At 48.5% G+C, this 12,425-nt stretch overlaps 1 protein-coding gene across 1 annotated transcript; it reads left to right on the top strand.

Moving 5' to 3' along the window:
* Positions 1–10,896: 10,896 nt before the first annotated feature.
* On the top strand, positions 10,897–11,700 carry LOC131503582 (testis-specific Y-encoded protein 3-like). Its single transcript, XM_058715038.1, has 4 exons — positions 10,897–10,968; positions 11,096–11,176; positions 11,321–11,432; positions 11,525–11,700. Exons 1-4 carry the CDS (start codon positions 10,897–10,899, stop codon positions 11,698–11,700), a joined length of 441 nt encoding a protein of 146 aa, XP_058571021.1.
* Positions 11,701–12,425: the final 725 nt, after the last annotated feature.

Below are 12,425 nucleotides of genomic sequence, written 5' to 3'. Positions count from 1 at the left end.
ATATTATACATTATATTAACTAACTGGAATCTAAATAAATTTGTAAAAAAATATTTTTGACTACCTTTTTTCACCTAACTCATTTGTGTGTGTGTGTGTGTATTTTACTAAGCTTAACAATTCTATCAATTATTTAAATGCCTTCAGGCCCACTCTCCTTTGTAGCTGCAGAGGAATTAGTATAATAAACAATAACACAGTGCCAAGTACTACATTAAGTGCTTCCTTGAAGTTAGTTCGTTTAATGTTGTTGCCAATCCTATGAGGTGTAGAAACACTAATTATTTCAGTTCTTCACTAGAACTTGAGAGAAGTGCAAGAAAGTTAAATAGGTTACTTTTGTTTATAGTGTGATGGAAGAACATTTACCTGTTCTTACAATACTGTAGAAAAACCTTGATTTTTTTACATGTAGTGATGAAAAATTATGACAGCAAGGGCAGTACGAAATATGAGATTCATAAGCACTTTTGTGTCTTCTATTACCATGTACATACTCATTCCATAGAATACTACTTACTACAATCAATATTTGCTAAATGAAGTGAATCATTCAGCCTTAAGAAAGACGGATTGAAATACTGATCCCCATGATTCACAAAAAGTAAAAAAGGGGCAGATTGTAAAACAACTGATTTTGCTTTAAATCTACTAGAAATGTTTGGCTACTATCTTAAAGCATTAATATTAATGTCCCTTAACAATGACCTGTTGATCTTCTTTATGTTTAGATGATAGAGGTAGATATTGGAGAGTTCCGTAAATGAGTGTTCTCCAGAAGGATGAATTTGCAAGATTTAAATAAAGGTTACAGTGAGTCAACAGTATTCTCCAGTCAGGGATAGACATGTTTCTATCCTTGGACAATTATTCTCATATTTTCAACAATTTACCTTAACTTACTTTCAGTAAAGCAATGTATCGCTCTAAATAGTGAGCTTCATTTCTTCTCTGACCAGGTCAAAGAGAGAATAAAATGCCACTTAAACTGTCTCTTTCCTCAGAATCCAAACAAAAGAAAGACACCACCATCTTCCTCTTCTTTGTATAATTAATAAATGGTAAAACTCTCGCTTCCTCTTAACGAAATCTAAAATATGTATATTTTCCGCTTCCAATTTTAACAGATGTTGGTAAGCTGCAACATGATTTTGAGCAAGAAACAACTATACTACCTTGTACTAATTATATAGTTAGGTAGAAACTTGATTTTTCTTTCTATGCATCGTATATATGCCCATACTCTCCAGAAATCCTACAACCAAGTTTGTTTTTTTGTTTTTTAATTTTTTAATTTTTGGGAGAGAGAGAGGCAGAGCATGAACGGGAGAGGGGCAGAGAGAGAGGGAGACACAGAATCGGAAACAGGCTCCAGGCTCCGAGCCATCAGCCCAGAGCCCGACGCGGGGCTCGAACTCACGGACCGCGAGATCGTGACCTGGCTGAAGTCGGACGCTTAACCGACTGCGCCACCCAGGCGTCCCCCAAGTTTTTAATCCTTTGGGAATCTTATCAGGTTCTTTTATCTGTTATATACTGCCACAATTACATAACCTCTTTGGCTTGCTGATATTATCAGAGTATCTTACCTCCATGCTCTGTCAGATTTACTATAATCGAATTATCTGCCACCTAAGTAATAGGATATTTTGATCCAACCTTTTTTAGTAGACCAACACAAACACCCATTCATTAATCTTTCCACCACACTCTAGTCTTACACTCTTTGGCCACAAAAGAATCTGACAAAACAGTACTAATACTGGTTCTCAGTTTGACTTATCCAAGGTGGGAAAAGACATAGTTTGGACTATCAGCCACTTACCTCGTGTAAAAGATTCCAGAATAAGTGAACTTCATAGTCTTTATAAATGTTCCCTTGTGAATGGTCATTGGGTATCTGTATCAAGGGTAACTTCAAATTGTATATATATATATTTTTTACTTTTTATCAGTTTGTAGAATTATTTTGAATGGGTACGTAGGCTTTGTTTGGAATGATGAAATAACTCTGTGAATGCATAGCGGTTACTGTTGTTCAACATTTTAAATGTACTTGATGCTACAGAATTGTACATTTAAAAATGGTTAGGACTGACATCAATATCATGGCTGAATAAGTCATCTTTTGGTTTTGTTCTCTTCCCTCATTCACAAAAAAAACTGGCATCTATCCATACACAAAAGTGCTTCTGTAAGAGACATTGGATCCCCCACCATATATCAAGGGACCCAGGAGGGTCTTAATTAACCAAGTGTCAGGCAATATGCAGACAGACCTCAGACCTGGCTATAGTCCGTGTCCTGTGAACTGCTTTAGCTAAAGTTCAGGACCCTGAAAAACACTGTCTTAGATAAGTGATCACAGGAAAGAAACATTTATGGAAGGCCAGAGAAAACGTTGTACCACATACTTAAACAAATGAAACACAGGTTTGGATATATTAGAGAGGGTAAGAGGAACAGATTATATCTCTTCTCCCCCAACGAACTCAGTGTAAGACCAAGAAAAGAATGAAACCATGGGAGTATATACTCAGTTTCCCCAACTTTGTGGGATACTGCCAAAGAGCCTCATTTCTCTTTCATCTGATCCAGCGTACTGATTCACGAGCTGTTTGGTGAGCTGTTTGGAAAAACGTTGGCAGGATGACAGAACACTGAAGGTATTAAAGTGACGTGGATTCGATTGACCACACCGTAGACTCTATCAAGAAACAATGCTCGGGGCGCCTGGGTGGCTCAGTCGGTTGACCGTCCGACTTCGGCTCAGGTCATGATCTCACAGCTCGTGAGTTCGAGCCCCGCGTCGGGCTCTGTGCTGACAGCCCAGAGCCTGGAGCCTGCTTCTGCTTCTGTGTCTCCCTCTCTCTCTGCCCCTAACCCACTCACATTCTGTCTCTGTCTCTCTCAAAAATAAATAAACATTAAAAAAAAAAAGAAACAATGCTCATGGGTGATGATTCACCCACAAATCCTCAACTGGCCCAAAGGAACCACCAAGCCTCTGCATACCTCACCCACACCCACCCACCACTAGTGGCCGGCTTCTTGTGTATGCTCCCGATAAGAGCACCATACGTTGCAGACAACAATTGAGTATGTGCAGAACAGAGCTCTGATTCTACAGACTTCAATGAACCAAACCACTAAGTGGAATTAAGCATCATGCCTTTCGGAAAACAAAAATGAAGTTTTTTAAGCCCAAAGTCTGGTTGGTGGTAGGATCAAGAAAAGGCATACAATCTTAAGAAGCCAGCCTTAGGAGGAATAGGGAAGATGGCAGCGTAGGAGGACACTCGGCTCACCTCATCCTGCTGATCACTTACATTCCACTCACATCGGCCTAAATAACCCACAAAACCGCCAGAAGACTAGCAGAATGGACTCTCTGGATCCAAGCATGGACAAGAGGCCCAAGGAAGAAGGTAGGAAGGGTGGAGAGGCGGTGTGTGCTACACGGACTGGTGGGAGGGAGCCCGGGCAGTGGAGGGCAGCCTGCCTGGCAAGGCAGAGCCCCTGAGTCTGGTTTGCAAGAGTGGAGGGGCTGGACTGTGTGCATTCTGACAGCCAGGAGGACTTAACATCTGGAAGGTTAAAAGTCAACAGCTCTGCTCTCAGAGAGCGGGGAGGGTGAGAGGGCACCAGGAAGGAGAGTTGCTGAGTCCAGGAAGACAGGGCTCAGCTCAGTGGGGAACAAAGGCACTGGCAAGCACCATGTCCCTCTCCCATCCCCCAGCCGAAATTCCAAAGGGAACCAGTTTCCATCACCGAACTTGCTTGCACCCACAAATGCCCAATGTTGTGCTTCTGTGGATCCATCTCTCTGACTGGCCTGCCTCTCTTCTGGTGCTGCAGGGCCCGTCCCACAGGGAACCACTGACAGCAAAGTGCGCTAAGCCTGCCCCGCCTGCCCCTGTGCACCTCGTGGATCCACCCCAGTTAAGACGCCAGATCCCCCTGAAGCCTGGCAATGTGCAAGTAGCCCAGACAGGGGCACCCCACTCCACAGTGAGTCCTGCCCCTGGGAGAGGGGAAGAAAAGGTACACACCAGTCTGACTGTGGCCCCAGAAGTGAGCTGGGGATAGACAGCGGGTCTGACTGTGGCCCCGCCCACCAACACAAGTTACTCCCGACAGCACAGGGGAAGTGCACTGCAGTTGGGAGCCACCGCAGGGACTGCCCAAAATGACAAAATGGAACAACTCTCCTCAAAAGAAATTCCAGGAAGTAGTGACAGCTAACGAATTGATCAAAAACGATTTAAGCAATATATCGGACAGTGAATTTAGAATAATAGTCATACAATTAATCACGGGGCTTGAAAAAAGCATAGAGGATAGCAGAGAATCTACTGCTACAGAGATCAAGGGACTAAGAAATAAATAGTCATGAGGAGCTAAAAATGCGATAAATGAGGTGTAAAATAAAATGGAGGCGGCCATAGCATGGATTGAAGGGGCAGAGGAGAGAATAGGTGAAGTAGAAGATAAAATTATGGAAAAAGAGGAAACTCTGAAAAAGAGAGAGAAAAAAATCCAGGAGTATGAGGGGAGAATTAGAGAACTAAGTGATGCAATCAAACAGAACAATATCCGTATAATAGGAATTCCAGAAGACGAAGAGAGAGAAAAGGGGCTGAAGGTGTACTTGAGCAAATCATAGCTGAGAACTTCCCTGATCTGGGGAAGAAAAAAGGCATTGAAATCCAAGAGGCACAGAGAACTCCCTTCAGACGTAACTTGAATCAATCTTCTGCATGACGTATCATAATGAAACTGGCAAAATACGAGTATAAAGAGAAAATTCTGAAATCAGCTAGGGTTACACAGGCTGTGACTTACAAAGGGAGACCCATAAAACTGGTGGTAGACTTATGTACTGAAACTTGGCAGGCCAGGAAGGAATGACAGGAAATCTTCAATGTAATGAACAGAAAAAAAAATTGCCCCTGAGAATCCTTTATCCAGCAAGCCTGTCATTCAGAATAGAAGGAGAGATAAAAGACTTCCCAAACAAACAAAAGCTGAAGGAGTTCATCACCACTAAACCAGCCCTACAAGAGAGCCTAAGGGGGATTCTGTGAGAGAAATGTTGCAAGGACCACAAAGTACCAGACACAGCACTACAGGCATGAAACCTACAGACATCACAATGACTCCAAACCCATATCTTTCTATAATAAACACTGAATGTAATAGGACTAAATCCTCTGACCAAAAGACATAGAGTATCAGAATGGATTAAAAACAAACAAACAAACAAACAAACAAACAAACAAACATCTATTTGCTGTCTACAAAAGACTCATTTGAGGCCTGAGGACACCCTCAGACTGAAAGTGAGGGTATGGAGAACTGTCTATCATGCTACTGGAAGTCAAAAGAAAGCTGGAGTAGCCACACTTATATCAGACAAACTAGACTTTAAATCAATGGCTGTACCAAGAGATGAAGAAGGGCGTTATATAATAATTACAGCGTGTATCCATCAGGAAGAGCTAACAATTACAAATGTCTATGTGCCGAATACCGGAGCCATCAAAGATATAAAACAATGAATCACAAACCTAAGCAATCTTAGTGATAAGAATGTGGTAATTGCAGGGGACTTTAATACTCCACTTACAACAATGGATAGATCATCTAGACACAGGATCAATAAGGAAACAAGGGCCCTGAATGATACATTGGATCAGATGGACTTGACAGATATATTTAGAACTCTGCCTTCCAAAGCAACAGAATATAGTCTCTTCTCGAGCGCACATGGAACATTCTCCCAGATAGATCCCATACTGGGTCACAAAACAGCCCTTAATAAGTATAAAAGACTTGAGATCATACCAAGCACACTTTCAGACCACAAGGCTGTGAAACTTGACATCAACCACAGGAAAAGGTCTGGAGAACCGCCCAAAGCATGGAGGTTAAAGAACACCCAACTAAAGAATGAATCGGTCAACCAGGCAATTAGAGAAGGAATTAAAAAATATATGGAAATAAATGAAAATGAAAATACAACAATCCAAACCCTTTGGATGCAGCAAACAAAGGCAGTGCTGAGAAGAAAAAAAACATGGCTACCGAGGCCTATCTGAAGAAACAAGACAAAATCCCGAATACAAAAAGCTAACAGCACGCCTAAAGGAAGTAGAAGCAGCACAGCAAAGACACCCCAAACCCAGCAGGAGAAGAGAAATAATAAAGACCAGAGCAGAAATAAACAGTATAGAATCTCAAAAAACTGTAGGGCACATCAATGCAACCAAGAGTTGGTTTTTGAAAAAAATAAACAAATTGATAAGGCTCTAGCCAGGCTTCTCAAAGAGAAAAGGGAGATGACTCAAATAGATACAATCATGAATGAAAATGGAATTATTACAACCAATCCCTCAGAAATACAAGCCATTATCAGGGAATACTATGAAAAATTCTATGCCAACAAACTGGACAACCTGGAAGAAATGGACGTTTTCCTAAGCACCCACACACTTGCCAAACTCAAACAGGAAGAAATTGAAAGGACCCATAGCCAGCAAAGAAGTGGAACCAGTGATCAAAAGTCTCCCAACCAATAAGAGTCCAGGACCAGATGGCTTCCCCGGGGGATTCTACCAGACATTGAAAGCAGGGATAATACCTATCCTTCTCAAGCTTTTCCAAAAAATAGAAAGGGAAGGAAACCTTCCAGACTCATTCTCTGAAGCCAGCGTTACTTTGATTCCTAAACCAGACAGAGACCAAGCAAAAAAGAGAGAACTACAGGCCAATATCCCCGATGAATACGGATGCAAAAATTGTCAACAAGATACTAGCAACTCAAATTTGACAGCATCGAAAAAGAATTATTCACCGTGATCACGTGGGGTTCATTCCTGGGCTGCAGAGCTGGTGCAACATTCGCAAATCAATCAATGTGATACATCACATTAATAAAAGAAAAGATAAGAACCATATGGTCCTGTCAATCGATGCAGAAAAAAGCATTTGACAAAATACAGCATCCTTTCTTAATAAAAGCCCTCAGAAAAGTCGGCATAGAAGGAACATACTTAAACATCATAAAAGCCATTTATTAAAATCCCACAGCTAATATCATCTTCAGTGGGGAAAGAGGGCATTCAAGGGTCCTGGAATCACAGCCACACCCCTTCTCTCAGTCCCAGATACTGACACTCATTCATAAATGAACACACACACACACACACACACACACACACACACACACCACGTACAAACACACTTCCCCCTGTGGCTATCTCCAGTTGTGACTTACTCTCCTTCCTCTGCCTCCTTCGGTATCCCTCTGGTCTCTGTCTGTCTCTTTGTCTCTGTGATCATTTTCTTTTCGGAATGCTTCCTCCCACCCCACCTCCGTCTCTCTTTCTCTTTCTCTGTCCAGTCCTTGTACCGTATGAGTTCATCTGGGCTCCCGTGTGCCGTGCATGTCCATATGGACATAGTAGGCTGCTGACGGCACAGGGCTTCAGGGGAACACGCAAAGAAACACACAAGTAACAGGGGTCAGAGCACATCCAGACCTCCCAAGCCGTGACTGCCTCCAGGCAGCCCACACAAGCTGGGTATACATGTGAACCGTGAAAGGTCAGTCCCTTGGCCCTTGCCCTGTAGGTTGCAGCCAGCTGGGAGATACTGAAACCCAAGACACTCCCCAGGGTTGAGAGGGGCTGAGGTGAGCGCAGGGGCCGATAGGCTGGGAACCTAGTCGTGGCTGGTGTTTCTCCACCTGCCACGTTCCAGTTTTGTTGGTACTGGAAGGTTGGTATCAGTTGTGGCTCTCTTTCCTTGGCATGTCAATGCAAGCTTCCTTGACCCAATGGAGATACTGAATGTGCCCTAGTTTTCAGCCAGCTTTGGGCCCCAGGACAAAGGCATGTGCTGTGTGAGGGGGGAAAGCAAGTGTGAGTCGTGGGAAGGAGCTAGCCTCGCGAGCGGGATGTGGCAGAGGGCACGTGTGAGTGCAGAGGTCCACTAGAGTGTCTGTGAGTGTATCGTGGCTGGCGCCTTTGAGTACTTTTGCGTGAGACCTGGCGTTTGCGCTGGCAGCGTGTGCGTGTCTGTGTCCACGTGCCGCGTGGCCGTGCATCTTTGTGCCTGAGTGAGTGTGTGTAGGCCGTTGGGGAGCAAAGGAAAGAGACTGGGGGCTTTCCTGATTTGGTGCGTACCGGGGTGGTTCAAGTGCCAAAGTTCAGAGAGTGCCATCCCTTTGCTCCTGGGATCGCGCATGATAGGCAGCCTCCCCTAGGGTGGTGTCCTCTCCATGTCACACACCTCTTGTCACCGAGTGACAAGAGTTTTCCCTAGCGGGAACAGTGTTCCCTAGCGGGTGCACTGCTAGCCTGCTGTCATGACATACGTGTCTTCTTGGAGTAGGGATGGACGTAGGGCGTATGCAAAGGAGGCAGACCAGATGCAAACCAGGGTGCAGACAGCGGGCGCACAGCTGGAATGCGTTTCACGGACAGCTACGCTGACCCGCTCAGTGGATTTGCCAGACTATGGGCACGATGACCAAAGGTGGGGGTGTAAACGTGAAAAGCGTGGAGGTCCCCCTTTTCCCGTGTGTGTAGATAGCCTCGTGCCCAGGCCGTACGGGACGCCGAGGGGGGGAACGTGAAAGTCCCCTTCTCATTGACAGAGGCCAAACAGGGCACACAGAGGCCTAAGTTGCAGGCCCCTGGAGGCGCCGCACTGCCGAAGCCCGGGGCTCACTGTGTGCCGTGACACGCTCGCAGCAGATTCCCACCGCCCTGAAAGGTGGGGCCGCCGACGCCACGCCCACTGCCGTCCTCATGATTGGTCCTGGAGCCTGGCTGGGAGTCTGGGCGTGGTTTGCAACGCCCTCAGCTTCAAAGCCGCATGCGCACTTCTCTCACCGCAAAGGCCTCTGCAGCAGCATCACCACAGCGACAGCCACCGCCGTGGCTTCCTGGGTACAGCGCCTGTGCGCATGCGCCCCCTGGGCCCTTGGTCCACGGCAGAAGGCGGGAGGGCGTTGTCAGCCGTTGTCGTCAGGGCTCCACTGACTGGGTGTGGTGAGAGAGGCCCGTGCTTTCACCTCCTGCCGCTTCGTTTGAATCTGCCCCACCTGCGGTCCTGGGCCAGCTCCACATGGCGAAGGATGTAGTGTCTGGAAAATGTGGCAGTGCCCCGTAAACTGCGGTCGCGTTCGTCATGGAAGGCGGTAGTCAAGAGACCGGGGCTCGAGGGCATACAGTATTCCTGGACGCGACTGAGGCGCCACACGACGACGCTGTCGGGGCCAGAATGCCCCGAAGTGCACAAGAACATCCGGTCCGACGTGAGACAGAGGTGTCCGGCCGAAGGGAGGATTTGAAGCTGCTGGTGGACAACATAATATCGGTGGCGGAGCTGTTGGGCCTGGTGGAGGAGGGAGTTGAGGCGGCGGCCACAGAAATACACGTTCTTGCAGACGAGAAGGATGACGAGAGGAAGCATGAGGAAGACGGGGGACAGGCGGGGGAGCAGGATAATTATGTAGAGGAGGAACAGGAGGAGGAAGAGGAGGTGGAGGATAAGGACCAAGAAGAGGGGGAGGAGGAGGAGCGGGAGGAGGACGAGGAGGAATGGGAGGAGGAGGACGACGGGGATGAGGATGAGGATGAGGAAGGTGATTTTCAAGAGGAGGAGGAGTGGGAGGAGGATGACGATGAGGATGAGGATGAGGATGTGGAAGATGATTTTCATGAGGAGGAGGACGACGAGGAGGAGCAGGATCATAAGAGAAGTAGGAGGAGGAGAAGTAGGAGGAGGAACAGGAACAGAAGGATTAGGAGTAAGAGGAGAAGGAGGGGGAAGAAGGTCAAAAGCCGACGATCAGGGGGAGGAGGAGCAGGGGCAGCAGCAGCAGCAGCAGGAGCAGCAGGAGGCCTTACAAAAGGAGCAGAAAGAGAAGGGGGAGGATCAGGAGCAGAGAGATTAGGAGGAGGATGGGGAAGAGTTAAGGGAAGTTGCGGAGCAGGAAGGGGGGGAGCAGGGGCAACAGGATTTACAAGAAGAGCTGCAGGAGGAAGACGCAAAGCTGGGAAAGGAGGAGAAGGAAGAGATGGAGCTGGGGCACGAAGAGCAGGAGCTGAGGAGCAGGAGAAGGAGGAACCAAAGTGGAAGGAGCAAGGTGGCTGGTGCCTGGCGAACGCACGGGAGCTGCAGGTGAAGCAGGAGGAAGAGACGCAGATGAGTGCAAGCCTACATCCTTTCCTGTCCTTGCTCGAGGCTCTTCAGACGGAGGTGCAGCCCTTGAATACACATGCCAGCCGGGAGGACTCTCAACTCAAACCCAGCATATGGCAGAGGCGGCAGCGTCATCTGCAACAGAGAAGTGTGCCCTTATCCAGGGCATCCGTGGTTTCTGGGCCAAGGCTGTATCCTTCCTGCTGCTGGTGGAGGGTCCAGAGGGGGCTGGGCTTGCGCAAGAGGAAGGAAAGGGAGGTGACATTTAGAGGAACCCAGGACAGGGACTGGAGCTAAGCCGCGCTCCAGTGGCCGGGAACGTGCAAACGTGATCCCATCCGGCGGTCCTGGCTCTGCAATGAGTGTGGGAGGAGGGCAGTGCCGGGGTGGGGGAGGCATGTGTGCTTTACGTCGCACCTGGCACGGAAACAGCGCTGGGAGAGTGGGGAGTGGCGGTGGAGGTCCAGGCCAGGACGGGGAAGTGACCGAGGGCTTCTTCCCACACAAAGCCGCGTGGGGGCACGTTTCTGGGTCCCGCTAAGCATCTTGCTGCGGGGAAGGCGATGTGAATGCCCACTGGTCGGCGCGAGACCGGGTGTGTGCTGTCTGGCTGTGTGGAAGTAAGCGTCCTCAGTGTCCTCATGAGCACACAAGGCTAGGCGTGGTTGCGGGCGTCTGGGCATGCACAGCCTCCTGTGCGTGTCTAGCAGAGCCCTGCGCGATCCTGAGACCCCGTGGGCCTGGACGCAGCCTGTGGGGAGGGCTTGAGACCCTGGGGGAGGACGTCAGTCCCGGGGGGAGGACGCCTGGATGCTGTCCACACGTGTTCTCTGCTTCGAGCTCTCTCATGCCCAGCACCTGAAGGCTCTTTGACCTGCAGCAGTTTGTGAACCACCCTCAGATGTCAGCCCTGATTAGTAAGCCCGATGCAAGCATGCTTCGCCACATGACCAATTTGAAGGTCGGCCTGGGAGTGGGAGGTGGTGTGGGGGGCGGGCTGTGTGGGGAGGGGAGGTGGTGGGGAGAAGTGATGTGTTCCTTCCTCAGGGGAGGGCGGGTCTCCTGGAACAAGATTTCACATTTCTGCCCCACTGTACCACGGCAGGTGGAGGAACACAAGTTTCCCAGGGAATGCCGGAAGATCCTGCTGTTTTTTGGCAAGAACTCCTACTTCCAGAATGAAGTCGTTACGAAGGATTATGTCCTAGGCCTTGATGGTAAGTGTCCGCTGACTGCGTGGGCGGCAGTGGGTGGAGGGTTGAATGTGACTGGTTCTCTGGCGCCGTCTCACATACTCGTCTTCCTGCAGGGTATAGGGCGTCTCATTCCAGTCCCATCCAGTGGCACCCAAGGTACAGACAGGAGGCCTACAGACGCAGGCATGACAACAGCAGCCTCAACTTCTTCAACTGGTTCTCTGACCACAGCTTTGCCGGCTCTAGCAGGATTGCTGAGGTGGGGCCCTGTAACAAGGAAGGGAGGTGATTTTCATGGGTTCCCACACTGCGTGGGATAGCTACCTGAGGCCTGGCCTGTCTCCCCTACCAGATAATCATAGAGGATCTTTGGCCCAATCCCCTGCCGTATTTCAAGATGAAGGAGGCCCCAGGAGAGAGAACTGAGAGGGAAAGAGGTGAGCAGCCAAGGGTGTGGGCACTGAAATATGTGCCGTGGGGTCCGTGGCACAATTCTCTTCTGCATGGAGGCACCGAGACTCACAGTGGCACAGGAGGTGACACCAGGTCAAAAGGGCATCGGCCTCAGACAGGGAGTCTTAAGAAGTAACGTCTCAAAGAGGCTTTGCCCCTTTCGGGAGCCTGACGGGGGGAAGGGGGCTAGACAACAAGAATGAGCAAAGCGGGACAACCAAAGCTGGCTCATCAGATAGCATGGTGAGAACTGTCATTCCCGGACCATGAACCCCACCGTCAGGCCTCATACCACCATCCCACATGTTGTCTGGCTTCGGGAGCCCCTTGTCAGCTTTGGCACAGCTTATCACACCCTCCCATTCTACTTTCCGTTTGGAAACATTCAAGCAACCTTAATCAGGGCCAAGATAAGACTCTCACCTGTACTGTGTGTGTGTGTGTGTGTGTGTGTGTGTGTGTGTGTGTGTGTGTGTGTGTGTACCCATATATCCCAGGGATATGCACGATCTTGAGAAGAGTATGAAGGAGCATCGCACTTCATCGACCCCAGTGGAAACC

Source organism: Neofelis nebulosa, assembly GCF_028018385.1.
Source record: "Neofelis nebulosa isolate mNeoNeb1 chromosome Y unlocalized genomic scaffold, mNeoNeb1.pri SUPER_Y_unloc_1, whole genome shotgun sequence".
Classification (NCBI taxonomy): domain Eukaryota; kingdom Metazoa; phylum Chordata; class Mammalia; order Carnivora; family Felidae; genus Neofelis; species Neofelis nebulosa.
The sequence above is the reverse complement of the archived record's forward strand: the minus strand, read 5'-3'. Positions and strand labels throughout refer to the sequence as shown.

Coding starts and splice junctions, on each gene's coding strand:
- LOC131503582 (XM_058715038.1), top strand. CDS start 10,897: ATGCACAGCCTCCTGTGCGTGTCTAGCAGAGCCCTGCGCGATCCTGAG. Junction 11,177..11,320: donor GCCACATGACCAATTTGAAG/GTCGGCCTGGGA, acceptor GTACCACGGCAG/GTGGAGGAACACAAGTTTCC. Junction 11,433..11,524: donor TTATGTCCTAGGCCTTGATG/GTAAGTGTCCGC, acceptor GTCTTCCTGCAG/GGTATAGGGCGTCTCATTCC.